Source organism: Manis javanica, chromosome 14 (assembly GCF_040802235.1).
Source record: "Manis javanica isolate MJ-LG chromosome 14, MJ_LKY, whole genome shotgun sequence".
Lineage (NCBI taxonomy): Eukaryota > Metazoa > Chordata > Mammalia > Pholidota > Manidae > Manis > Manis javanica.
The window spans coordinates 11,606,113-11,629,768 of NC_133169.1; the positions used below are offsets into that span (position 1 = coordinate 11,606,113).

The 23,656-nt window shown below is 47.3% G+C and overlaps 5 protein-coding genes across 14 annotated transcripts in view; 3 read left to right on the forward strand and 2 right to left on the reverse strand.

Moving 5' to 3' along the window:
• The window catches only part of NUP210L (nucleoporin 210 like), an 82,134-nt gene extending 77,658 nt beyond the window's left edge, over window positions 1–4,476 (forward strand). For 4 of the 5 annotated variants that reach the window (XM_073221207.1, XM_073221209.1, XM_073221208.1 and 1 more), the window contains 2 exons: window positions 473–723; window positions 1,191–3,267. In XM_073221207.1, the coding sequence (XP_073077308.1) occupies window positions 473–723; window positions 1,191–1,424 (485 nt within the window). In that variant the 3' untranslated portion in view covers window positions 1,425–3,267. Of the gene's footprint in view, window positions 1–472; window positions 724–1,190; window positions 3,268–3,623; window positions 3,729–4,219; window positions 4,295–4,375 lie in introns of those variants that run through there. The other variant, XM_073221211.1, reaches the window with a different exon arrangement.
• Window positions 4,477–4,899: 423 nt separating this feature from the next.
• Window positions 4,900–6,606, reverse strand: RPS27 (ribosomal protein S27). Its single transcript, XM_017678071.3, has 4 exons — window positions 6,485–6,606; window positions 6,069–6,177; window positions 5,377–5,487; window positions 4,900–4,985 (listed from the first exon to the last, which is right to left on the reverse strand). The coding sequence occupies exons 1-4, from the start codon at window positions 6,488–6,490 to the stop codon at window positions 4,957–4,959; spliced, it is 255 nt and encodes an 84-aa protein (XP_017533560.1). The 5' UTR covers window positions 6,491–6,606; the 3' UTR covers window positions 4,900–4,956.
• Window positions 6,607–8,995: 2,389 nt separating this feature from the next.
• RAB13 (RAB13, member RAS oncogene family) lies at window positions 8,996–13,082 on the forward strand. 2 transcript variants are annotated; one of them, XR_001855938.3, is made up of 9 exons: window positions 8,998–9,247; window positions 10,563–10,623; window positions 11,464–11,524; window positions 11,750–11,827; window positions 11,938–12,027; window positions 12,130–12,195; window positions 12,294–12,347; window positions 12,525–12,685; window positions 12,975–13,082. XR_001855938.3 is itself a non-coding variant. In XM_017678059.3 (8 exons), exons 1-8 carry the CDS (start codon window positions 9,124–9,126, stop codon window positions 12,600–12,602), a joined length of 612 nt encoding a protein of 203 aa, XP_017533548.1. In that variant the 5' UTR covers window positions 8,996–9,123; the 3' UTR covers window positions 12,603–13,082. The 2 variants fall into 2 exon arrangements, 1 of the variants encoding a protein (XP_017533548.1); XM_017678059.3 differs by having other exon boundaries at window positions 8,996–9,247; window positions 12,525–13,082.
• A 2,275-nt stretch (window positions 13,083–15,357) lies between these two features.
• JTB (jumping translocation breakpoint) lies at window positions 15,358–17,524 on the forward strand. Its single transcript, XM_017678077.3, has 5 exons — window positions 15,358–15,811; window positions 15,968–16,005; window positions 16,206–16,288; window positions 16,736–16,815; window positions 17,202–17,524. The coding sequence occupies exons 1-5, from the start codon at window positions 15,729–15,731 to the stop codon at window positions 17,356–17,358; spliced, it is 441 nt and encodes a 146-aa protein (XP_017533566.1). The 5' UTR covers window positions 15,358–15,728; the 3' UTR covers window positions 17,359–17,524.
• A 110-nt stretch (window positions 17,525–17,634) lies between these two features.
• On the reverse strand, window positions 17,635–22,533 carry CREB3L4 (cAMP responsive element binding protein 3 like 4). Of its 5 annotated transcripts, XM_073221181.1 has the most exons (11): window positions 22,432–22,450; window positions 21,850–21,919; window positions 21,532–21,706; window positions 21,044–21,290; window positions 20,751–20,872; window positions 19,127–19,219; window positions 18,896–19,002; window positions 18,702–18,770; window positions 18,511–18,595; window positions 18,241–18,337; window positions 17,635–18,110 (listed from the first exon to the last, which is right to left on the reverse strand). In XM_073221181.1, the coding sequence occupies exons 3-11, from the start codon at window positions 21,703–21,705 to the stop codon at window positions 17,917–17,919; spliced, it is 1,188 nt and encodes a 395-aa protein (XP_073077282.1). In that variant the 5' UTR covers window position 21,706; window positions 21,850–21,919; window positions 22,432–22,450; the 3' UTR covers window positions 17,635–17,916. The 5 variants fall into 5 exon arrangements, with proteins under 5 accessions (XP_073077282.1, XP_036870430.2, XP_017533565.3 ...); XM_037014535.2 differs by lacking the exon at window positions 21,850–21,919 and having other exon boundaries at window positions 22,432–22,533; XM_017678076.3 differs by lacking the exons at window positions 21,850–21,919; window positions 22,432–22,450 and adding an exon at window positions 22,136–22,329.
• Between the last annotated feature and the right edge of the window lie 1,123 nt (window positions 22,534–23,656).

Here is a 23,656-nt window from a genome sequence, read left to right on the forward strand (position 1 = left end):
TGAAATCACATGGTACTTGACTTATTTCACTTAGTGTAACACCCTCTAGGTCCATTCATGTTGTCACAAGTGGAAAGATTTCTTTTTTTATGGCTGAGTAATATTCTATTTTTTGTATCACAGCCTCATTCATTCATCTATAGATGTACACTCAGGTTGCTTCTATATGTTGGCTATTGTAAATAATGTTGCAATGATCATAGGGATACATATTGTCTTTTCAAATTAGTGTTTTAATTTGCTTAGGGTAAATGCTTAGTAATGTGTTCTTAAGCAATGAAGTCAGTTGTGGGTTCCCTGGGACTGTTTTCTTTGGTATCCTCCCCCATAGTGACCAAGTTGCTAACAGTGAGTATTCAAAACTGAGCTCATATTTTCTCCTGTATTTGTATGTCCCCATTTCTCCCTCCTATCCTCAGTCAGCTCATACAGCCTCTGAACCTTCCTGTTCATTGTTTTTTATTTTCTTTAGGGGTTTATGTCTGCCTGATTAAAGTTCGACCCCAGTCAAAGGAGCTTCTCCAGGCCCTCAGCTTGGCTGACACCTCCGTCTATGCGTGGGCCACACTTGTCAGTGAAAGTAGCAAGAATGGAATGCAAAGAATTCTCATTCCTTTCATCCCAGCCTTTTACATCAACCAGTCAGAATTGATTCTTAGCCACAAACAAGATGTTAGAGAGATAAGAATACTGGGAGTGGATAAAGTTCTTGAGAAGCTAGAGGTATGTTAAGGACGGAACCAAAACAGAACTGAGATCAGAGTTTTGCAGAAAGATTCTTTATTCCCAGTCTGAGGGTAAAGGAACAGTTACTGAATGACTTGAAAAAATTCATCACAGGGAACTTCAAAAATCTGTCCCCTTCAGAATGCCAGGGGGACTCCCAGAATCCCAAATCTAAGTCATGAGCTTTATCAGTCTAGAAGAGAGCACCAGTACTATCTTAAAACAACCTTTCAAACAATTTTTAGAATTCTAGTTAAAAAATTTTTTGAAACCTATTTTGTTCTCACAGATCATTTTCTTCCCTTATCCCTCCACACATCTAAGTGTAGAAAAGCAAATGTCTTATTGTCAGACAGCAAGAACTAGAAATCCAGGTGTCTTACTATATATGCTTAAGATTGGGAAGTATTGATACAGAACAGGTTTTTCTTCTTTCAAACAAGCCATTTTATCTTTTCTCCAAGGCCTTCCCCAGCTCCCCAGCTCTAGTGGTCTCTCGCCAGAGGCGCTCTTCCCTCACGCCTGGCCTGGCTATCTACCTGGTAGGAGTAGTCAACTTTACCTCCCTGCAGCACAAGGCATCACCTGTTTTCATCAACATTTCCTGTGTGCTCACCGGTCAAAGGGAGGCCGTACTAGTGAGAGCTATGAAGAAGTCTGGTGCAGGTGAGCATTGGGGGCTTCTATTTTTAATCTAGAGGAGGAAAGAAGACAATGTATTACTCACAATTAATGTTCATGGGAAACATTCAGCCACTTTACCAAGATTAGCCAGACTAGCTAGGGCATGGATCTTACTTTCCAGGCCTACCCAAAACATAATCTTCAGGTAGCTAGATGTTACCACTAGATGTTATGTATTTAGAAATCAGTTATGTCCATTTAGTGTAAATTTGTCAGCTTCATAAGTGTACTACGTATCCTATTTTAAACCTTAATGTTTCATTTTCTTCATTAGTATTTAGCAGATCTTTTTGCGTCAGGCAATGGGACCCTAGAACGAAGACTCAGCTTTCCAAAACCCTGATTGCAGCCATTACCTAGTTTAAAATGATGCTAAGTTTGGATGGGATGGGAACACGTATAGTCATGGAAAGACGTGTTAGGAAAGCCAAAGAATCACCCTTCTTGTATTTGTCACTTCCCTTGCCCATCCCTCAAGGAAAAGTTTTCCTTGATTACTGGGAATAATTAGGCTGAACCCTAGTATTACGTTCTAATGGTTTTAAGATTTTTTCTTGAAAGTACTAGTCCATCTCTTAGGCATATTTATATGCTTTTTAATTCTCTGAACTCTTAGATGTTTTTCCCTTCTTAAGAGTTAAGGAAATTGAGGCGGTCAAGGTCCCACCACTAGAAGTGTTCAACTCCAACCTGTGCTCCATTAGAGCAGTTTTTAAACTATAGAGTTCACAAATCTCTGCAAGTGTCCATGAGTTTGAATGGGAAAAATAATTTTGTATTTCCAATTAATCTGAAAGCTAGCATTTCCACTGACTGTGAGTATAGGCAATAAACCAGTGTGTGATTTTGTCATGTCATGTAATGAAAACATGTGAATGGAATCCAGGTATTTTCATGTTCCAATTATCAGAACTTGATTTCTCTTAAAAATTAGTAATTATCAGCCCTAAGACTAGATTTTTATTGTTACTAAGCACACATATTACTGTATCACAAATTAGGCCTTTTAAACATTTTGTTAATTGTGTAACATGTCACAAATAAGGTTTCTCTATTTTGGTTAACTGATAGCTTCCTTTATTCCTATGTATTTTTTGCATTTACAAACATTCTGGGATCGAACCCATAGGCTTCACCAGACTGCCAGTTACTTATGCCACAAAAATGGTGAAGAACTCCTGCACTTCTTGGAGATAAGAGGGACCAGTGGGGACAGTACAGCCATGGTGGGTGGGATAATTATCCAACCCAACCTTTAGCTCATTCACACAAGCATGTACCTACTGCAGGAAGAAGACTGGGCCTGATTGGGGAGATAGGGTTAGTTCAGGGTAGCCTGAACAAAAGGAAAAATTGTTAACTTGCCTATTGAGTTTTATGTAGACTCATCCTACAGACATTATAAAGCCAAGCCTCCAACAGTGGGACATGATCAAGGATCAGTACAGACATTCTTGTCTTTAGTGCATGCGTTTCAAGCAATCTCAGATTCAGTGAAGCAGTTTAAGTTGCTGAGTGTGGTTAAGAGGTAAGATCAGGTAGGAGTCCAAAGATAGAGGGACTATACTAGAGGTGTATGAGGGCCCGGAGACGTTTTATGGAAAGCCCTGTAGTTCAGGCAGTTTGGGGGTGGGGAGGGGAAAGAGTTCATTTCTGAAGAATTTGAAATAACTGAAGTCAGATACATGTGGAGTATGTTTCAAAGACACAAGTCTTAAGTTTTATTGAGGACAAGCTTATATACATATCAGAATGCTCCCTAGAAATGTCATTGAGTAAAAAAGGACAAGGGGCCCCTGGATTTAAGAGGTCACTGGTGATCCAGAGAAATGTTTCAGAATAGAGGAATTAGGACTAGGAATTCAATCACCAGACTTACACATTTGGTAAAGGGAACAAGTAATCTGGAGTTAAAGTGCACAGGGAAGGTAACAGACATTTTAAGGTGGCAGAGGATTCAGATGCCCTCTTGTAAGAGCTGAGACAAATAAACAAACTCAAGCATTGCAGTTTATTTCTTTGGTGATAGAAACAAGCCAAAAAGAGGTGGAGGAGCCAAGTACAGTTTACCTTTTACTTTGGTAGGAAGCAAAATAATTTCCTTGAGGGCTGGACTTTTGGGTGCTTCTGCTACTCTTATGACCACACAAGTTTTTAAATGTTAAGCATCTGTCCTGGATGTGTTATCTTGTTTTACTCTGGCCAATGCATAGATCAATGTGAAGATTCAGGTGTCCTCCAGAAGTTCGTGGGCTCTCATCAGATCCTCCTCTTTACCCTCTTTGCGGTGTTGGCATCAACAGCTTTCATCTTTCTAGGTAAGGAGTCCTTCCTTATATTCAGCAACGTGGACTTTGGACTTGGAAACTGCCTTCATTTTATTTCACAAACTAGAGGATGAAAATTAGCTGTTTATCACATCTCATTTAGCCTCCCTGGCCCTAGTCACCTAGGCTTAGAACGTCCTGCTCGACGTGCTACCAAGAAGCACTAAGCTGGAATGCAGCAAACACACCATTCAGAAGCAGAAACCACTAAAATTCTGAGATAATGGCTAGTTGTTCAAACTCATAGCTAAAGACTCAAGGAATATCACACCCATTGTCTACACCTGCATTTGCCCTCATCTTTCTGCCCAAGTTGAAAAAAAAAAATTCTTAAATCATTAGAATAAAAACCTGTAACTGCCTATGGCGTTAATTTGGAGCATTGTTTTTTTTAATAGCAGTACTTAATACTTTGCCCCTTAAGGCCTTTCTCCAATGAGAACAGATCTGCCTCTTGGGTAATAACTACTTTCTTTCCCCAGCATATAATGCCTTCCTAAACAAGATGCAGGCAGTCCCAGTTGTTTACGTGCCAACTCCAGGAACACCACAGCCAGGTAAAGGTTGCTGTCCTCATCTTTGAGAAGCTCAGTTGTTTTTTTATCTATCCTAAACCTATGGCCCTTCTCTATTTCTAGGTTCTTACACCTCCACACATTCTTCCCCTCCCTTCATGAGTCCACAACGCCCCCCAGTCCAGAGTCGGCTACAACACTGGCTATGGAGTCTAAAGCACTAACCTCCGCTTGGACAAGTCCCCTTAACTGTCGGGGGACTGGAGATTTCAAGCCCTAGACCAGGAGCCTAAAGGCAACCTGTACACTCCTAAGCCTCTAAAAAAGGCTTCTGAGAACTGTAAATAAAGGATCCTAAGCTGGTTTGTATTAAAGTGGTGTACTGTATTGTGTTCTAAAGATCAACTGTCTGTTCTTAATTCTAAGAAAACAAAGTGAAAATAAATATTCCATTTACACAGCACCTCAGGTTTTTTATCCAGCTCTTAAAGATTTACTGAGTCTAGGTGGATAGAAATGTCCCAAATAGACTTTTCAAGTACTTGGCCACTTACTTGCCCCAAATGACTCTAGTAGTCCACTCTTCTGGTTGCCCCTGAATACTTGAGGTAGAACTTCCTAGCAGTAAAACAAGACAATAAACAGGATGTATCCAAAATGTGTTTATTGGGATGGTTTCCCACTCATCTTGATGCAGGGTGCTTTTAGTGCTGCTTCCGTCTGAAAGAGCATCCTGCAAAAAAAAAAAAAAAACGTTCAGACGTCAACCAACAGCAGCCTACTTATCCTGACCCATCCCATAAAACCAGATACCTATAAGCCACCCACAGGAGAGCTCCATCTTTATTTTTCTCAAGTTTTTTAGCTACTACCTCTTCACTCGAGCACATTATCAGCTTCAGCTCCTAGGAAGACTCTTTTATCACCCAATCATTCATCCCAGCTTTAGACAGTAGTGCTTTGAGACTAAGAAATACAATGGTTTCTGGTAATACTTTTCTCGGGGTATAAAACGACCAAATCCAACCCTTTTTGTAAGACCATCAGATAATTAACATTATGCATGATCTCCCACTCGATTTAAGATGCAAACCCCCAAATCACAAATCCGTTAAACCATTTACCTTCTGTAAGCCTTGCTTTCCCCCCTGTAGGCTGGCAGAGGACAGTGGAGCAGCCCACACACAGGACTACCGTTTGTGCATGGCTAAAGACGGTGGTGATTTTATAGCACCCTGGGGACACATCAAGAAACAAGTCACGTTTTTCCCAGGCCTTTCCCTCACATAAACAAGTACTATGTATTATCTATTGAGACATGCACGGTACATAAACTCTTGACATGTACTATCCTACTCTAAACTTGATTACCTTGCTCTCAAAAGACATTAAAGCCTACTCAAAAGCAATTTAACCTGCCCCCAGCCTATGGGTTTTTTATTCATTAGTGACTACCCCCCTAGAGCCTGAAAGAGGTCCAAAGATTAAAAAAAAAAATAAGACTCCTTCAAATGGGGAAGAAGCCTTGTAGAAAACGAGTCAACATATCCACCCTCCTTGCCCCCAGATACAAATACATAAATGACCCAAGCCGAATCCCAACACCATCAAAGTGTTTCCTAACACAAAGAACTGTTAAGTGTGTGATGATGGAGTTATGAGACATCACTCTGGACCACGCCTCCTAAAATGCAAAATTTTAACTATTTCATACATTCGAATTTTAAGAAACTTGAAAGGTTATGGCACAGCTCGCACTACAGCTTTTATTCTTGGGGTCCAGTGCTCTCCCCACTACCACAGGCTATTCCCTCACCTGGGCATTTCACATCCATGAAATAGGAATTGGGGCTCTGCACCAGGCGCTTCTTCTTGTGTTTCCTCTTCTCCTCTTCTGGAGAGGGATGAAGGAGATCCTTTGCAAGCTAAGAGGCAGAAATGCAAAGACTTAGAAACCAACGGCGAATATGGGGCGATCGAAACAGCCCCCACTGCCAGACACCGGGGAGAGCTCGCCCCTCGCCGCCCGGGGTCTGCGCAGCTGGGCCGCCATCTTATCTCCTCTCCGCTCCCGCCTATGCAGGGAGCTCCGCGGGCCTCTGCGGTCCCCGTAGTTAATGTCCTAGAAAGTGCGATGGGCAAATGAGGGCCCTTTATGATCGAAACCGGCGCGGGGGAGGCGCGTGCACAGAGGAGCGAGACCACCGCCGAAACCCGACCCAAGGAACTCACAGGCATGATGTTGTGGGCAGGTCGTCACCGCCGGAAAGGAGCGAAAGCGGAAATCCTGCTCCTTATACCAGTCGTCCCGCAGGAAGTGACGTATGGGCCTCCTGCCGCCATGCTGGGAAGGTCCTCTCTTCGGGTGTGCCTGCGCTGGGGCGAGGGTGGGGGGGGCTGCCATTTTCGGAAGGTCTCTAACTGATCGTCGTGACATCGATATGTCACCATGTAGAGTGTGAGCTTGCTATCTTAAGATCCGCGTTTGATCTCTAGCAAGGTATAAATGGACACATTTTAAACTTCATGGTACACTTTGACATGTGGAGCCTAATAAATAAGATTTGCAGAGAAAAACAGCGAGAGCCAGCCATGTCAGGACTTCCTAAATTTCTTGCCTGTATTTCAGTTGATTTAGTTTGCCCACTTAACAATTCAGAAATGTAAACATCATTTTTAGAAAGTCATTCTTGTATTTTCCCCCACCTACAATCTACTCCTAGGGTTAGCTATGATTAAATTGTATTATCTTACAATCCCTTCCCCTCAGTAATAATTACATCAATTATTTATAGAGTGCTTACTACGTGCGTTGTTCTGACTTCTTTACCTATGTTAATTAATCTTCACAACTTTATCAGGTTGATACTATTATTATCCACATTTTACAAATTAGGAACTGATGCCCAGAGAAGTTCAAAGTACAACTAAAATGCCTTCCAGAAAAAAGAGATTGTGCCAATTTACATTCCCACTTCTTTTCCTCACATTTTTACAGCACTGACTTTCCAAGATTTCTTATCTCAGCAGCACTGACACCCTTGACAGGGAATAAGAAGAAAGGAAAAATAAAGACCAAAGAATCCATCTTCTACAATAATAGTCAAAGATTTAGAATGTTCACTTGTCATAAAGAACAGAAGAGGACCCCAAATAGCATCTGGGGATCTGGTTAATTCCAAAGGAAAGGAATAGGCCAAGGCATTGTGTGTTCCAGTCAGCCACATGCAGGTAAAAATTTAACAACTAGCTCCCTGTAAGAAATCCCTGATTTGTTGTCTTTGCTAATTTCAGTTGTGTGGATACTCCCACCATGGCCAATTTCAGACTATCAACCTCACATCACTAAACATGGAGTTGGTAAGAGATGCACAATCTGTTCTCATGAGCCAGTAAGAACTGGTTCCAGTACACTGCTGAGCAGCCAAAAAACCTCTGAGGAAGTGACATTTAGGCTGAACTCTGAAGTACAAAGAGTCTGTCTTTAGGTTGAGGTAAGAGCTTGTCAACAAAACCCAAGGCCAGAATGAGCCTGTCATAGTCAGTGGCCAAAGCTCAGAACTAAGGTCCAAGCTGAGGTCCCGGTGAAAGCAGGTGTATAGCAGCGTGAGTACAGTTTACAGAGGTGATCATATTACTATAATAATATAATGTACCTGCTTCTATGCATGTGCTAGATCATTAATGCACGATTAGACATATAATAATACAATGTACTTGCTTATATTCATGGGGCAAACCATTAATGCACGATTATACATAGCATATACTATATAATGCTTGTTGGGCTGTATTATATTACAGGAAGTAGTTCATAGAGAACATCTTTGGGGATGAAAAGTCCAGATCCAGACAAAATAAGATGCAAAGAGAAAGAACTGATGGATTTTTATCAGAATAATCCATAACAATTGGAGAGTAAAGGACTGGTGAGAGAGAGGTTGGCCAGTGAGGAGAAATAAGAAGACTCAAGATTTGAGATACAGCTTGAAGACATAGTGGGAGGTAAAAGAATGGACAAAAGGGGGTTGACTAGTTGTGTTTGAGAGAGGACAAACATGAGCCCAGAGGGTGACAAGGATAAGGGAAGTGACAAAGGATTCCTTCTCACAACCAGTACTCTGTGCAAGGTCAGTTCTATTGACCCACTGTTAGAAAGCCAGATATTTTGAATAACTGTTTTCCAAAGGCAAAGACAAACTTGTTTTTTAATACCCATTTTCTGGCGCGCGCGTGTATGTAAAACTTTAATTTTCACTCTTTTCCACTAGGGGGCAGACTGACTCAACAAATAATCTACTCCAGGGCATCGCGCTTTTTTCAAAGTTGGGATTCTAGAACTAAGAGCTTGGAACACTAACACCAGAATTCTAGAATTGCCCCAGAAGGCTTCTATATTCCTTGAGTATCTTCCAAAAATCAGCCCCCAGTTTTTGCCAATTCCCAGTGCCATCCCCGCCGCCACCCTTATTCCCCTAAATGTTTCTCTCTTCCTCCAGGCGTCTTCCCTTCACCCTCCTCTACTTCCCTTCGCCCCAGTCTCTTTGGCCTCAGACTGGAAGAGTGAGACCAGGGGGACGATAGTGAGCCAAACGGTGGGAAACGGCGAGAGACACAGGCCAGCCCAGGATGGGAGGGGAAAGCCCAGGGCACCGGAGGCTGCGCTGGCCTCCCCGGCCGGCTGAAGGGGGTGGGCGGGTAGGGGGTGGGGCCCGGAGGAGGGCCGCCTCTCCGCCTTCCCGGAGCCTGGGCGGAGAGGGAGGAAAACTTCCTGGCCTGGGCTCGGGACCGCTGTGTCTGCCAACCCTGCAATCCCGCCTGCCAGTGCCCGGCGCTTCCCCACCCCTCCCCCGGCTCCCCCAGTGTCCGCCATGGCCAAAGCCTACGACCACCTCTTCAAGTTGCTGTTGATCGGGGACTCAGGGGTGGGCAAGACTTGTCTGATCATTCGCTTTGCAGAGGACAACTTCAACAACACTTACATCTCCACCATTGGTGAGCCCACTGGCATACCCCAGACCCCCGACTCCCCCGTGCCCGCTCATCCGCACGCTCCGGGATCACTAGTGGCTCCACTTTCCAGTCGCCTTGCAGGGAGACTTCTAAATCTAGTCTTAACCCCTGTTTCAGACCCATCCTGCATACCTGTGTCTGGATGGTACCCAGACCCCTAACGTCTCAGAGGCCCCCGGTGACTCCTCAGTTGTGCCAGCCCTCATTTTCTTGATATCATTCTCTCCCTGCTCCCCAGATTCACACGAACCCTTCTCTATTTCCCTCTCAGCAACTCTCCCCACCCACCTTAGAACTCTTCATCCACTCTCCACATTTCTGTAGCTACTCTCCCTGAACATCTGTCTCCCGATTAGATTAAGCTCGCCTCTGGCCCACTGAGTGTCAGGATCCCCCACGGCATCCCCACCTTACCATCTCCTTCCCAGTCTCCCTGCCCCTCAGCTTAAAAGGGGGTTGGGTAGGGTGGAAGGTGGAACAGAGTGGCTGGGTGTGCTGGAGGGTGGCCCAAGGACTGGGATCATGACTGATTAGTCGGCCTGGTTAGGAAGGTGGGAGTGAGGGGACTTTCGGGGTCTCTGAGTCAGCCTGGTGACTCAGCCTCCTCCTGGGGCACCCAACAGGCCTGGGGGAGGTGCCCGAGTTTCCACTAAGAACACTGGCTCCCCCTCCTCCCCTCTCATCTTTCTTAATCTCCTCTGGCCTGGGAAATAAGACAAGGAGAGTCTCAAGACAATTCTGGTTAGAAAGGGGAAGAAAAATACCCCTCTTTACCAGTCCAGGCTCAGGAGGAATCTTGTTTAGCCTCAGACATTCTTGATTCCGAGCCTGGCCTGCTAGTTAGTTCACACACACTGGCACCAGCTACTTTTTTCCTCGCTTCTTACCCCAGATGCAGGAGGGTGGATAGAGTACAGAGTAGAGTTCTGTGAAAACTGAAGGGAAAAGGAATCTGAAAGTAGTATTTTGGGAGAGACTGAATTGGAAGTCGTCGGCTGGCCTGGCTGAGTGGATCCAAGTGGTGCCGTAAGGGCTTTACGGCTCCCTGCAGAATGTTCATCGGCTTCTCACCTCCAAATCTATAAGATCTAAGTATAGATAATATGCTTGCTATAGAAATACAGTTTTTAGAAAATCCTCTGGGTTTTACACTTGGCTTCCCAACAAGATCGCTTCCCAAGAGTCTCCCCTGCAGAAGTTCTGGCCCTGCCACTGCTCCGTGCCTGGCCCTCCCACCATGCACTTTTACATGCCCACACGTACGTGTGATAACTTCAGTGTACACTCTCCACCCTAGGAATTGACTTCAAGATTCGCACTGTGGATATAGATGGGAAGAAAATCAAACTGCAGGTGTGGTGAGTGAATCCCCGAGGACTCCTAACCAGACCTCCTCATTCACCTCCTAAACCCTTGTCCTTCCTTTGCTTCATTTCTCTTCCTTTCCCCAGTGTTCCTTCCAGCGCTCCTAATCCACTTCTGTCTCCTCCCTCAGATGTCCTTCCATCTCTCTTCCTGCTGGCTCAACTATTTTCAGCTTTTTCTTTTTTTTTTTTAACTCTCTTTTTCCTCTCCCAGCTCCAGTGCATTTTCTGAACTTGACAACACATGTCTGTTGAGCTATAATGTGGAAACAGGCTCTGAGCAGTTAATTAGCAAGTAACAGAATTAAGACTTGACTCTTAAGTCTTGTGCTCTCTCTAAATTATGAAGAGCCCAGGAAGCCACGCCCAAGGTTTGACCTGTCATAAGAAAGCCGGAGCCCCTGAAGCTGTTCAGGTGTTCAGGTGGTCTGCGGCTGGCTCTGTCACGGAATGACCTTCATTTGTTGTTTAGCCTCTCCCAATCTGTTTCCTCATGTATAAAATAGGGACAATAAAATGTGTGTCACAAGGATAGAGTGAAGATTAGATAAAATGACCCATTTGTGTAAAATGATACATACGCAGTGCTTCGAACAGAGTAGGCATTTGGTGATTAACCAGAGAAATCTTGTTTCTTAGGCCCCTGCCATCTCACACATCCACCCAACTGTCTTCCATCCCTTACCCCCTTTCCCTGTGCAGATTCTGTTTCTTTCAGCCCCACCCTGTTGCAAAAGCTAAACTCTTAGTGGGGGGCTGGGGAGGGATAGAGAGGATGCTCTCTCGGGAGAGTCCTTCCCTCCACCCACCCCGTGAACTGTTCTGCTTCCTCAGGGACACGGCTGGCCAGGAGCGATTCAAAACGATTACTACTGCCTATTACCGTGGAGCCATGGTATGAATGGGGATCTGGACACAGGGTGAGGGGATGAGGCAATAGAATGTAGACCTATGAGCAGGTCAGGGAAAAATGGGAGGGGGGTACAGTGTGCGTTGCAGAGGGCCCCACATGGTCTACGGATTAGTGCCACGGGTAGAATTCACAGGGTCCCTTGGAGGGCAGTGGGAAGCCAAATGGGAATATGGTCAAGGCTCCACTGTGCACTCTGCCATCCCCCAGGGCATTATCCTAGTATACGACATCACTGATGAGAAATCCTTCGAGAATATTCAGAATTGGATGAAAAGCATCAAAGAGGTGAGGACCCTCCTAGAGAGATGGGGGAACTGTGTAGAATCTGGCAGATGAAGGGAATTGTGAAGATGGACAGGACCCAACTTTTACTCCTCTCACCCATTTGCTCCCAGAATGCTTCAGCTGGGGTGGAGCGCCTCCTGCTGGGGAACAAGTGTGACATGGAGGCCAAGAGGAAGGTGCAGAAGGAGCAGGCAGACAAGGTAAGGGCCAGGCTGGGCCGGGAGGACCAAGATGAGGTCGATTCCGGAGGACTGGGCTGCTGCCCTCTATCCAACTCTCTTCTTCCCACTTTCCCGCAACAGTTGGCTCGAGAGCATGGAATCCGATTTTTCGAGACAAGTGCCAAATCCAGTATGAATGTGGATGAGGTGAGCCACGCCACTCCCATCCCCAAAGAGATGGAGTGTTAGATGAACCTCTCCTTCTTCCTCCAACGTGCTCTGACTAATCTCTCCTTTACCCATAGGCTTTTAGTTCCCTGGCCCGCGACATCTTGCTCAAGTCAGGAGGCCGGAGATCGGTGAGTTGGGTCCGCTGGGCTAAGCACAACTCTGTGTGCATGTGTTTGTGTTGGGAATAAAACCTGAGGAGGGCAGCGCTAAGACTTACCATGAGGGTGAGTCCCCTTCAAACAGTTTGTAGCCTGAGACCCCAGCCAGCCATGCTCACCCTGACCCCTGGGTTCTTCTCCCTCTAGGGAAACAGCAACAAGCCCCCCAGCACTGACCTGAAAACCTGTGACAAGAAGAACACCAGCAAGTGCTCCCTGGGCTGAGACCCCATTCTGCCTCCCCACCCTAGGCCGGCCTGAGCCTGAGGGAGGCAGGGCTGAGGGCCTGGGTGGGGGAGAAACAGCAGGTGGGGCTTGGAGGGATGGAGATGGGTAGGTGGTGGAAGAACAGAGAGAAAGTGGAGAAGGAAAAAAAAGGAAGAAAAGAGAAGGAGATGGGGAAAGAAGGAAAGGAGGGTGAATAGAAAGGGAAGACAGGCAGGGAGAAGAGAAGGAACTGAGGAGGTGAGAGAAGGTGAGAAGTAGGAAGCGAGGGAGAAGGAAAGGAAGAACAGCCCTGGGCCCCAGACCTCCCCTGGGTTTCCAGGGCAAACGTAAATGTAAATAAATAATTGATTTATTCTGTTATGGGATCAGCTTTTAGGGTCCTGTGAGAGGCTGGCTCAGCACCACCTTCAGAAAGTTTGGTCCTGTCCTGTCACTCTGCAGGTCTTTCTCGGTATTAAAAGCCACCATTTGCACAAATGTCTCTGGTTTGGGTAACTTTCTTCATTGTCAGAATTGCTCTCTACTTGTAAGCCTAATTCCTGCCTCTCTTAGTCGGGCTGCTTGAATCTTGGCTGAGTTCCTGCGGCACCAGGACTAGACCTGTACCTTGCCAGCTGTTTGAGGAAAACAGCAAGGAGCTGAGGTTCTCTGAAAACCTGAAGGTCTGGACGTCTTCTCTTCATTATGAGGTTTAGAGGATCCTTGGAGGCACAGCACTGTCCATGAGATTTCAGGAATTGATGAGTCTTTCTTGGGCTTCCCAGGGGAGTGACAGCCCTAGCCTCAGGGAAGTACCAGGACCTCATATTGTTCATACACTGATTTCTGCAAAGCATATTTGATCCTACCAGCAACCCCTTTAGGTAGCTGGTGGGCACATTTATCTGCTTTTAGAGATGAGGGAAAAAAGACACAGAAGAGGTCTATTTAGTCATAAATATTTATTGAGCATCTACTAATGTGCCAGGCAGTGGTCAACTTCACATAAGCTTCGGTATTTATAAGAAGGACAAGCAAATTTTCACAAAACCAGCCCCTAACTACTGAATAGCAGAGGCAAAATGATTGGCTTGCAAAAGAACCACCACCGAAAGACTCATGCTTGATACACTGCCCTCTTTCACCCTTACATAGTATTTTTTAAACAGCAAAATCATCTCACAGACTCGATCTTTTCTCAGGATTAACGAGACTGCATGTTTGGTTTAGACAAAACTACTATTAGAAGTTTTATTCACGAATATGAAGTTCAAGGCATTTAAGAAATCCCTAAGCCTGCAGTGTGGAAGTGAATTGCACACTATGGAGTCAGCAGCAAAGCCTTTTTTGTGCTGCTGTTTCTGTTGGTAAAAGACAACACTTAGAAAAATATCGGGCAGGGCTGGGAGAAGGACTTGCAAAATAATTTGATGAATGTATTAAAAATCCAAGCTTTGCTGGGGTAATAGCCCTCTTTCACCCTTACATAGTATTTTTTAAACAGCCTTATCTGTAGCTTATGTTTAAGCTCTGTAGTTAACTGCCCAGCTGGTTTAATTTGCTTAAGAGGTGAAGACAGACTTGCATTTTATGAATCCAAGGCAGTAGACTGACTGACATCATCACACTACAGAGCAGATTATTTTTAAATCAGTTTCGGTGTAGAGAACCTATTCAGTTGCTTGGTATGACTACTGAAAGTGAGTTTTTTTGAGATCTCACAGCTTGTCAAGAGACAGCATAGGGTCTGGTAAAATGAAAAAAAAAAAAAAAAGAAAAGGGAAGAGACATAGTAGGATTGGGTAAAGATTAACAGAATACTAGAAAATTTCAGCCAAACTTTTATTATAGAAAAAACCCATACCTACTTTTTGTAACATCCAAGTACTGACAGACAAATAAGGAACAAATTTATAGTCACAAGAAAATCAAAGCTCGGCCCTCACCAGGGTTTTGTGTTTTTTTCTCCACCACCAGATATATTCTCAGTTCCAAAATTAAAGTGGTCGAGCAGTAAAGGCTGTGGAGAAGGAAAGTAGCAGTGGGCTTTAGGCTTAGAAAGACTTCTAGCACAGGAAGTATGGGGACAAGTCCTTTGATCTTGAGAGGTGGGGTCCAGAGTATTAACACCCATATTTATCTGGTTTAAGTACCTCTTCAACTCATTACATTAATGATTACTCCATTATGTAGTAGCAAGGGAGACTTGAAAACAATTGAGACTATTCCAAGAATCAGTTCTGGGGAATAATTTAAATTAACGTGTGGGAAAGTAACCTCATTCATCTGTGCAGAGTGCAGCGGGAGCCCAGAGACCGAGGAAACCTTCATGTTCTCTGGGTCTCGAGGATTCCTGCTCCTATAGGAAGAAAAGTGCAGTTTCACTTCTAACGCGGGACCACCAACCAGCTTGTCTCCTTGACCGCGCGAGGAGGGAAGGGTGGCCGAACGGGATTTAAAGGTGAATCCCAGGGTTTTAAGGAGGGAGCAAAGCCTTAGGAGGGCGATGTATTGTTTCTTTTTATGTCTGGTTCCTCACCTAGCCCAGAAGGGGCACACGGTTCAGGGAGCAGCGAACAGAGAACCCACACAAGGGTTGTCCACCGCCATTTCCTCGGTTCCCACCAAAAACTACCGGGACCAAAATGCAACATTGCGCCGACCCAATGGGCCGCATCTCGCCGCGCAAACGCAGTGAGATCCGATTCCCAGGGAGCCGCGGGAGAGGCGCCACCAACCCCGAAAGACTACAAAGCCCGGCAGGCGCAGGCGCGGCACCTCCCCGCGACCCGCGGGCCTAACGGGTGGGATCCGCCGCCGCCCCAGGTTACTCCGCGGGGCAAGATGGCCGCGCCAGGAGCGGAAGCGGAGCTGAGGGGGTGGTAGGCCCTGAGCCCCTCGGCCTGTGCCCGGGGCCCTGCAGGGCGGAAGAAGGCAACTCCAGGAGTTCCTGGCTTTTCTCGCCGTGGCCATGGGGACGTCCCAGTAGAGCCTGTGCACCGATTGGCAGCCTCAGCGTTTCGAAGCCCTGACCCGGAGCCTCCCGGAGGTCTGCAGAGTAAGCACCGCCTCTGCGCTCCGACGGAGACACGAGGCCAGGCAAGCCCGTCCCTCTGTCCCGGCAGGCGCGACCCTGAGCACTCCATGCCTACGGGCGCGGGGAGGCGTGGCCTCCCCCGGGGCCGCCGCCTCTGCTGGTTGCTCTGCGCTGTCACCTTAAAGCTCTGGTAAGGAGCGGCCGAGGGCAGGGAAAAAGGGGACGGGAGGACGGACTGGTCCCCGCGGGCGGATGAAGGAGACTGTGTTCCTGCACCGCGGAGGTGGGGGGTTTCCTCTTTTCTGGCCTCTGACTTTTGCCCCTTTCCCTCCCTCACCCGCTGCAGCCAAGCGGAGGCTCCCGTGCGGGAGGAGAAGCTGTCAGGTGGGTTATGGTCTGGGAACCCGACACCCCAGAGTTTGGTTTTGTTTGACATCCTCTCAGGTATACCAAGGGCGCAGGTGAAAGGGGCGGCACCACGTTGAATGAGAGCATTCAGCTGTGCTGGCAAGTCCAGTGGGCAGAACTCTGGAAGAAATATTTGCTAAATGAGGCCTCGGGCTGTCCTTTCTCTCCCCTTTTAGTGAGCACCTCAAATTTGCCGTGCTGGCTGGTGGAAGAGTTTGTGGTGGCAGAAGAGTGTGCTCCGTGTTCTAGTTTTCAAACTGTGAGTATCAGTCTATCCCTTTTTTCTCATTCCTTATCAGCCCCTCAGTCATATTAAGTGTGCATTTCCATGCAGTCTCAGTAGATGTCCAAATTCGGACTTGTCTTTCCCCTGAAAATATACCCTTTTCTTTCCGAGTTCATGGCAGTATTTAGTCAAGAACCTTGTTCTGTTCCTTTTAATCCTGTCCATTTTTAACCCTAACATGAGCTCTGGATCCTGTCCCTGCCTCTCTTAGACTATTGCCCCTGAGGTGTTCTTCCTAATACATATTTCTGATCATGCAGCCGCCACCCTCACCATCCACACTGGAACTCTTCGTCAGTTCTCTGTCACCAACCAGCTCTGAGCCATAGCAGTTGGGCATCTGCCTCTTCTAAATGGCAGTCTTTCTGCATCTCCTGCTGTCCCTTCCTAACATGAGTTTTGGTCCTTCTCTCCTGGCAGAAAACCACCCCTGAGTGTGGTTCCACAGGGTATGTGGAGAAAATCACGTGTAGTTCATCTAAGAGGAATGAGTTCAAAAGGCAAGTGCTATTTCTTTTTTTGAAGCCACATAGATAACCTCTTTGGCTCCTGTGACTTTAGGTAAATAGTCCCACCTCTTCCTCGAGGTAGCATGGCATATTGGAAAGAAGAGATTTGGAGCCAAATTATTTGAACCCAAGTTCCACCTCTATTCCTCAGCACTGTATTAGTGGCCATATTTTCTCATCCGTAAAATTGGTTAATACCAGCTCTGTTTATCTCACCAGAAAATAAATGATGTATCTGAGGGAGATTTATGTGCTAGAAGGTAGATTTTCTGGTTTCTTTTCCCCTCATGTATCTTGGTTAGGCTGAAGTACAAGGGAGATTAGATGGAGAGACTGTCTGGCTTTCCCTAGGAATAACTGTTTCTTCCTGCCCTCAGCTGCCGCTCAACTCTGATGGAACAACACTTATTCTGGAAGTTCGAAGGGGCTGTTGTGGGTGTGGCCTTGGTCTTCGCTTGCCTTGTCATCGTTCGTCAGCGACAGCTGGACAGAAAGGCTCTGGAAAAGGTCCGGAAGCAAATTGAGTCTATATAGTTACCTTCTACCCTTTTATATGGGTCTTGGAGACCCTACTTCAGATGGAGAAAGTGGAATGGACTGACTTGTGCCCCTGGGTCTTTGAAACCTGTGGTGGTACCCATTTCTCCCATCTTCCTGTCTACATCACTAAGAAGCAGAATAAAAAGAGCAAAATAGTTTCCTTCCCTAGTATCATTTGGTTGGGAACAGAGAAGGACGGGGGAAGCAACTTTAGGCTCCACTTTACCAAGTACCTATTTCCCCCCTTTTATTTACTTAAAACTTCTAGGATATAGTTTAAGCAAAAAAATTTTATTTCTCAGCCAAAACTTCTATTTTTCCTCTACTCTAACCCCAAAGAAGAAATAAAATCACAGATATATAACAAAAGTATTTGAGGTATTCACGCACAAAGGCAGACTGGGCCACAGGGTACAGCCAGCGAGGGTGTCCTGAAGTGATTGGGACCCGTAGGGCTGAAGAAACCTGCGTGGGAATCCCAGGGGGGCGCAGAATCATAGGGAGCCCTGGGTTCCTCACTGTGACTGGGCAGTGGGCCAGTGAGCATTCAGCTCACATCTCATCTGCATGCAGCACAGCTCTGGCATGCCTCCGGGGGCCTGTCTTCCCTCCCATCTTCTCAAGCAGTGTCCTTGTTGAGCCATTTGCGCCCTTGGCCCCAGATGGCCTCCTGAAGCTGGACTCTACCACGGGGGTCTCCAGATTCTCTGTCATGTCCTTGTGAGTCAAGATAGTTCTGGAAATCACTGTGGGGTAAAGGACAAAGGGTGGTAGTAGAGTGCTCCCTTGGGTCGGGGATCCTAGGCAGAATAGGACCGACCTCCCACCACTTGACTGTCCTGAAGAACAGAACCCCGCCCTGCTGTTGCCTCTCACCTCCATGAGGCTGGTAGTCCTCAGGCCCAGCTTCTGGTAGACCCTGAAAGGGGCTGAAACTGGGCAGGATGATGAGAGCCAGGGAAAAAAGGAGAATCTGGGAGGAAGCAAGAGGACACTTGGGCTGTGGGGATAATGCCAGAAGGGAACAGAGGGGAGGTCGGCTCATCAGGGAGGGAAAGACAGTGTAACCGGGGAGTGGGCGTGTCAGGATGGAAGCATCGCAGGAGATGGTGGAAGTGGGGGAGATGGGAAGGAGGCTACTGGTACCAGAACACAAGTGCTGGTCTGGGCAGCTTTGTTGGAGGTTTGAGCAATGAGCATCTGCAGCTGGCGGAGCTGGGTCACCAGGGAGCTGGAAAACAAGGAGTGGAGAGTTAGCTCTCCTGGGACCCAGGGCGTGAGATCCGTGCTCCTGCGCCCGCATCCTGCCCCAGTGTGCACACTATGCTTTTACTCACGTGTTGTTCCTCTCCAGCTCCTGTACTTTTTTCTGTAGTTCCTGGTTCTGTGCAGAACAGGCAGCCACCCTAGGGGGTGTGGAGAGGTAGGAAAAGGTTCTGCAGTCATGTGAGTCCCTCACCTTGCCTGCCTTGGTAAGGAAGGGGCCCCAGATGGGGATCACAGGAAGCCAGAAATGTGAGTCCATACTTACCTGCTCTCAAGCCCATCAATGTACTCTTTCTTCCGCCGCCGACTGTCCTGAGCTGACTGCTTGTTACGGATTTTCCTCCTGACCTTCTTAAGGATCCTCTCCTCTGCCTGGGGATTTGGGGAGTGTCAGTCTTGTGCCCTTAACCTCCCCCAACTCTCTCCTGTGATCCTGGCTTTCCAAAGGCCATGGTGGGACCTCCAAGTTTGTGTTATCTTTGGGGAAATATGTTACCTTGGTGAGGGGCAGATGAGAGGGAAGGGAAACCCCTTCCTGCCCCAGCAGGCGCTTCTCCTCATCTGTCAGGAACAAGTTTTGACAGGGCAACTGGTGGGGGACAGGAGAAGATGAGATGACAGTGGGGTGAGGGTCGTGCCATTCCATCAGCCAGGCAGCTCTCCCTGCCTGCTGCCTTCTGGGAAGTGTTTCCCATTTGCACTGAGGAATAACTAACCATGAAATAGATGAGGGGCAGGGACTTTAATTGAAACAGGCTCTGAATCAGGCTGAAGAGACCCCCTGAGGCTGAGAAGGGGGAGATAGAGATGGTTTTGCCATATCCTTTGCCCACACACTCAGGACCTTGGCACTCTGAGCAAGCTTGGGAGGGCTGTTCCAGTCCACATCTCCCCAAACCTTAGGGGTATTTGAAAACAATGTGGAGGAACTCCTTAAGGTAGGGTTTGCTTTATCTGACAGTAGGCAAATGATTTACTTCTGGCCACTAACTTCCACTTAGCAGAGTGTTATCCCTGTCAACCACAAGGGGCTCCCTGGGGTGGTGGCCCATTTTCCCCTAGGGTCTGGGCCCTAGGGGAAACTGAAGCTCTGTTTCTTCTCAACTCCTCAGGGGCACGAAAAACTGAAAAACTTCTCACAAAGTATGTGGGGAAGGTCATCTGGTTAACTTGAGCCTGTCAACTGAGTAACTTGCCTTCCTAATATTCCTTCTTGAAAAATTTATTTCACTTTGTGACTTAAAAGGAATTTTTTTGCTTCTGCATCCTGATGGTTTTTGGCTTTTAGCTAAACCATTTCTTCTATCTTTCTTTTTCTTATGCTCCCTTCTTGCCCCTTATTTGATGGAACTATTAAAGGTGTGTTCCTTCCAATCTAATCACAATCTCTGAGAATGAGGCCTAGAAAGTTTTGTTTAAAAAAACAGCCACAGACTTCCTGGTGTTATTGATGCACACTCAAGGTTAGAAGCATCAGACTTCTTAAGATCCCTCAGCTCAAGATTCTAAGATTCGTGGCTTAGCTTCTGGCCCCAGCTTCAACCACAGATTTGCTGGAGAGTAGAATCTGTTCCCTGTTCTTTCCAGGATAAAGAGAGGAACAGTGACCTGAACAAGGCCCCCTCCTAGTCCTGCAGGGACCGGCCAGCCAGCCTTGGGAAGGTATCCGATGTGTTCTTTTCCTGCACTGTAGCCCTGGCCAGTGGGTGCCTGCTGGACAATTACTGTAGTGGAAATGTAGTTGCAGCTGCTTCTACACCCTGCACCCTGTACCAGGTGGATTCCAGGCAGCCTGTCCCATTTCTGCCACCTGACCCAAGGCTGAGACAATGGCCGTGGCTGAGCAAACAATGCATGCAAGGTCCAGGCTTTCTCCTAGCTCTATCCTCAGATTCCCTCACCCCACCTTCTTAACTGAGTCATCACTACCTTACCCACAAGGGCTCCTGTCTCCCTTGTCCTTGCCTGCTCTTAAAGTTGCTCCTGTCTCCCTGGCTTCAGGCCAGATGCCACAAAAATTGGGGCAGAGTTCAGCATCTGTATCCCCCTCCCCCACCCCCTTTCCCCATCTGTGTGGATGTCCGTGTGTGTATCAGTTCTGGATCTGGCCGAGGACTCACCGAGGTCACAGAAGGCACTGGGTTTACAGTGCCTGCTCTGGGCAGGATGTGGGCATGAGCATCAAGGGGCAGCTCTCCAACCATGCAGGCATCAGGCATCATGAATGGTGGGCTCCACTGATCTGAGGGAGACACAGGTGACTAGAAGGAAGGAGATGGAGGGTACACCCTGATGGTAGCAGGACCTGGGGAGTGGCATAGGTTGGGGACACTACCTATGGGGACCTGGGATAAGGGTATCCCCAGGGCTGGACCCAAAGGGCTGTTACCTCCTTCCCACAAAGAACACTGACCTAACTGGATAGAGATGAGCCCTACAGCTGGCCCAGCTTCCCCTTGCATCCTCTCCAGAGCCCCTGCCTCATAGACAACCTCATAGAGGGCAGGGGAACTGGGTGCCTTGAGGTCAGGAGGACTGTCTGGATGGCTAGGGTCCTCGGAGATTCCACTGTCACTGCCAGGAGATGCTTCTGAGCAGTATACTTCATTGGGATCAATGAAAAGCTTCAGGAAATCTTCAGGTTCACTCTCTTGAAGGCCCTATAGGAGAAGAGGGTATATATGTGTAGAGGGAAGAATTCTGGAAGTCCTACCTGACATTGACCCTAGATCCTTCATGCTTCAATGTCAGTCCCTTCTGTTTTTGGACATGGGAATAGTCAAAGCTCCTGTCTATTTTAGGAGATCTGTCTTCAGACCTCTCTGCAAGTGGAGGCTGAAGCTTCTTGGGCTTATCACAGAGTTGTGTTTCAACCCACCGCCCCTCCCATTCATAACTCACACAGCCATGACCCCCACTGGACTTCCAGCCTTGCAGCCCCTGTTCTTGTAGCCTAGTCACTGGGACCTCTGGAGGTGGACAGTGGAGTCCCAGCTCCAGGAAGGGTCCTGTTGAGAAGACATCTTCTGGAGGTTCCAGCCACACGTCCAGCAGGTCAGGGGTTCTGAAATCCATCCTGCATGTGAGGAGTGGGGGGGGGGTTGCAGAAGGAGGATGACAGAGAACCCCCACATACAGCTTCTGGTTTCTCTTGCTCCCTCTTCCATTGTCCCCCCCACCCCCAACCTGCGCCGTTCCTCACCTGCTCAGCCCCCTCACCTGTCACCCAAAGATCTCGCCTCCGGCCTTATCTCTCTGTTTCAGACGAACGGGCCCCCCTGTGTAATACCTGTTAGGAAGAGCCCAGCCCTGCTAAGCCAGCCTAGCCTGCTGAACTCCCCAAACACTACACCTTTTCTTTCCTCCAGGATCTCGCATCCTGGACCTGCCCAGCCAAACCCCGCCCCTAGCCTTACACCTGGGAGGTGGGTTGCACCTAGCCGGGAGCCACGGTAGTGGCGCTGTAACTGCGAGCAGGGGGTTAAGATACTAAACGTCCACAAACCGGACTTAAGGCAAACAGGCAGCCTCGGCCCTTCGGTCTCAGTTTCTTTCTGAGGGTTCAGTGGCTCCTCAGGGAAGGATATAGATAGCTGTGACTTTAGCACAAGACATGCCTGTTCTTGGCCATCAATTTATAGGAGGGAGACCGTGGGAGGGTCGAAAACAAAGGAGGAAGGTATGGACAGGTATGCCTGAGACTTAGGGAGGCATCCCCTCGGTGCCCCTCTTTCCACACTTGAGTCTGATTGGAAGCTAGGGCTTTGAGGGGCAGGGCATTGAGCCAATGGAATTACCCACTCTAAGCATTTTCCGCCGTAACTGGTCAGAATGGAGCTGTCAGGGAAGGAATGAGGCCAATGGGGCCGGAGTATTTATTCGTCTTGCGTGGACTGGGTTGTTCCGCGGGACCGAAGGGCGGGTAAGAGCCAGAACACAAATTGTCGGGAAGTTAGGAGGAAAGTTCCGAGAATGTGGGTAGATGCGGCCTGGTTTGGTCTCTCTTGCCACGTGACTCCGAAGCCCAGGCGGGATGTAAATAACCTGTTGACCCAAGTTAAGTGACTGAGCTTTGACTCAGCGGGCGGAAAGTCGCGCAATCGTGGGTTGCGCAAATCCTTAATCTGTGCATTACGTTGCTGATGAAGAACGGCACCTATACATACACACACTGGGTTGTGCTAACTAATGGAGGGGACAAGAGTCTGTAGAACTGGAAAAGGTTGAAAAATAATTTGGGTTTGGGGTGGGAATTTATCTTACTATTTGTGTACAACTATCAACAGTATGAGCCCTGCACTGGTAGTTCACAAAATGTTTTCATAATATTGTTCTCTCATGTTAATACACAACAGCTCTGAGGTAGACAGGGCATACTATTTTATTAATTTTGCTGATGAGGAGGCAATGTAGCAATGTAGCAGACTAGAATGTAGCAATACCAAAACTCAGGATTTTTTTCCCTTGGTCTAGTGACTGATAGCCTAGGAATTAGCTTCAAATATATTAATGGAGTTAAACTGATACAGGTAGGATAAAGGATGGCTGGGTGAATAAAGCAGGAAAGTTGGGGTGTGGATCCAGAATTCAAACTGGTATTCTCCTTGTGAAAATTTGAATGGGCTAAGGATAAAGACAAAAACAGGATCTATTATTTATTGAGTAACTATTATGTGGTCTGCACTCCCATGTTACTCCTAATTGTCATAGTAACTCACAGCTGGCAGAGAAAAGTTAAGTAACTCTCTCAAGATTACTCTAAGTAGCTGAATCAAGGTCTGGTTGCCTGAGCCCATTTCTTTGCACTGTACTAGGCTAACTTACTGGTGCTTTCTCAAATTTCCCAACTCTTCTTTCCTGCTCATCTCCCTGCATCTTGCTCAAGTAGTGACAAGCAGCCTTCCTAGATTGCTGCAGCGCTCTAAGGAAAGCACAGCTATCCTAGCTTAGATCTTTCCTAGAACAAGAAAGGTTTCAAAGGGCTTCTTCCTGCAGGCGGCATGTGCAATATGATTCAGTGGAAAAT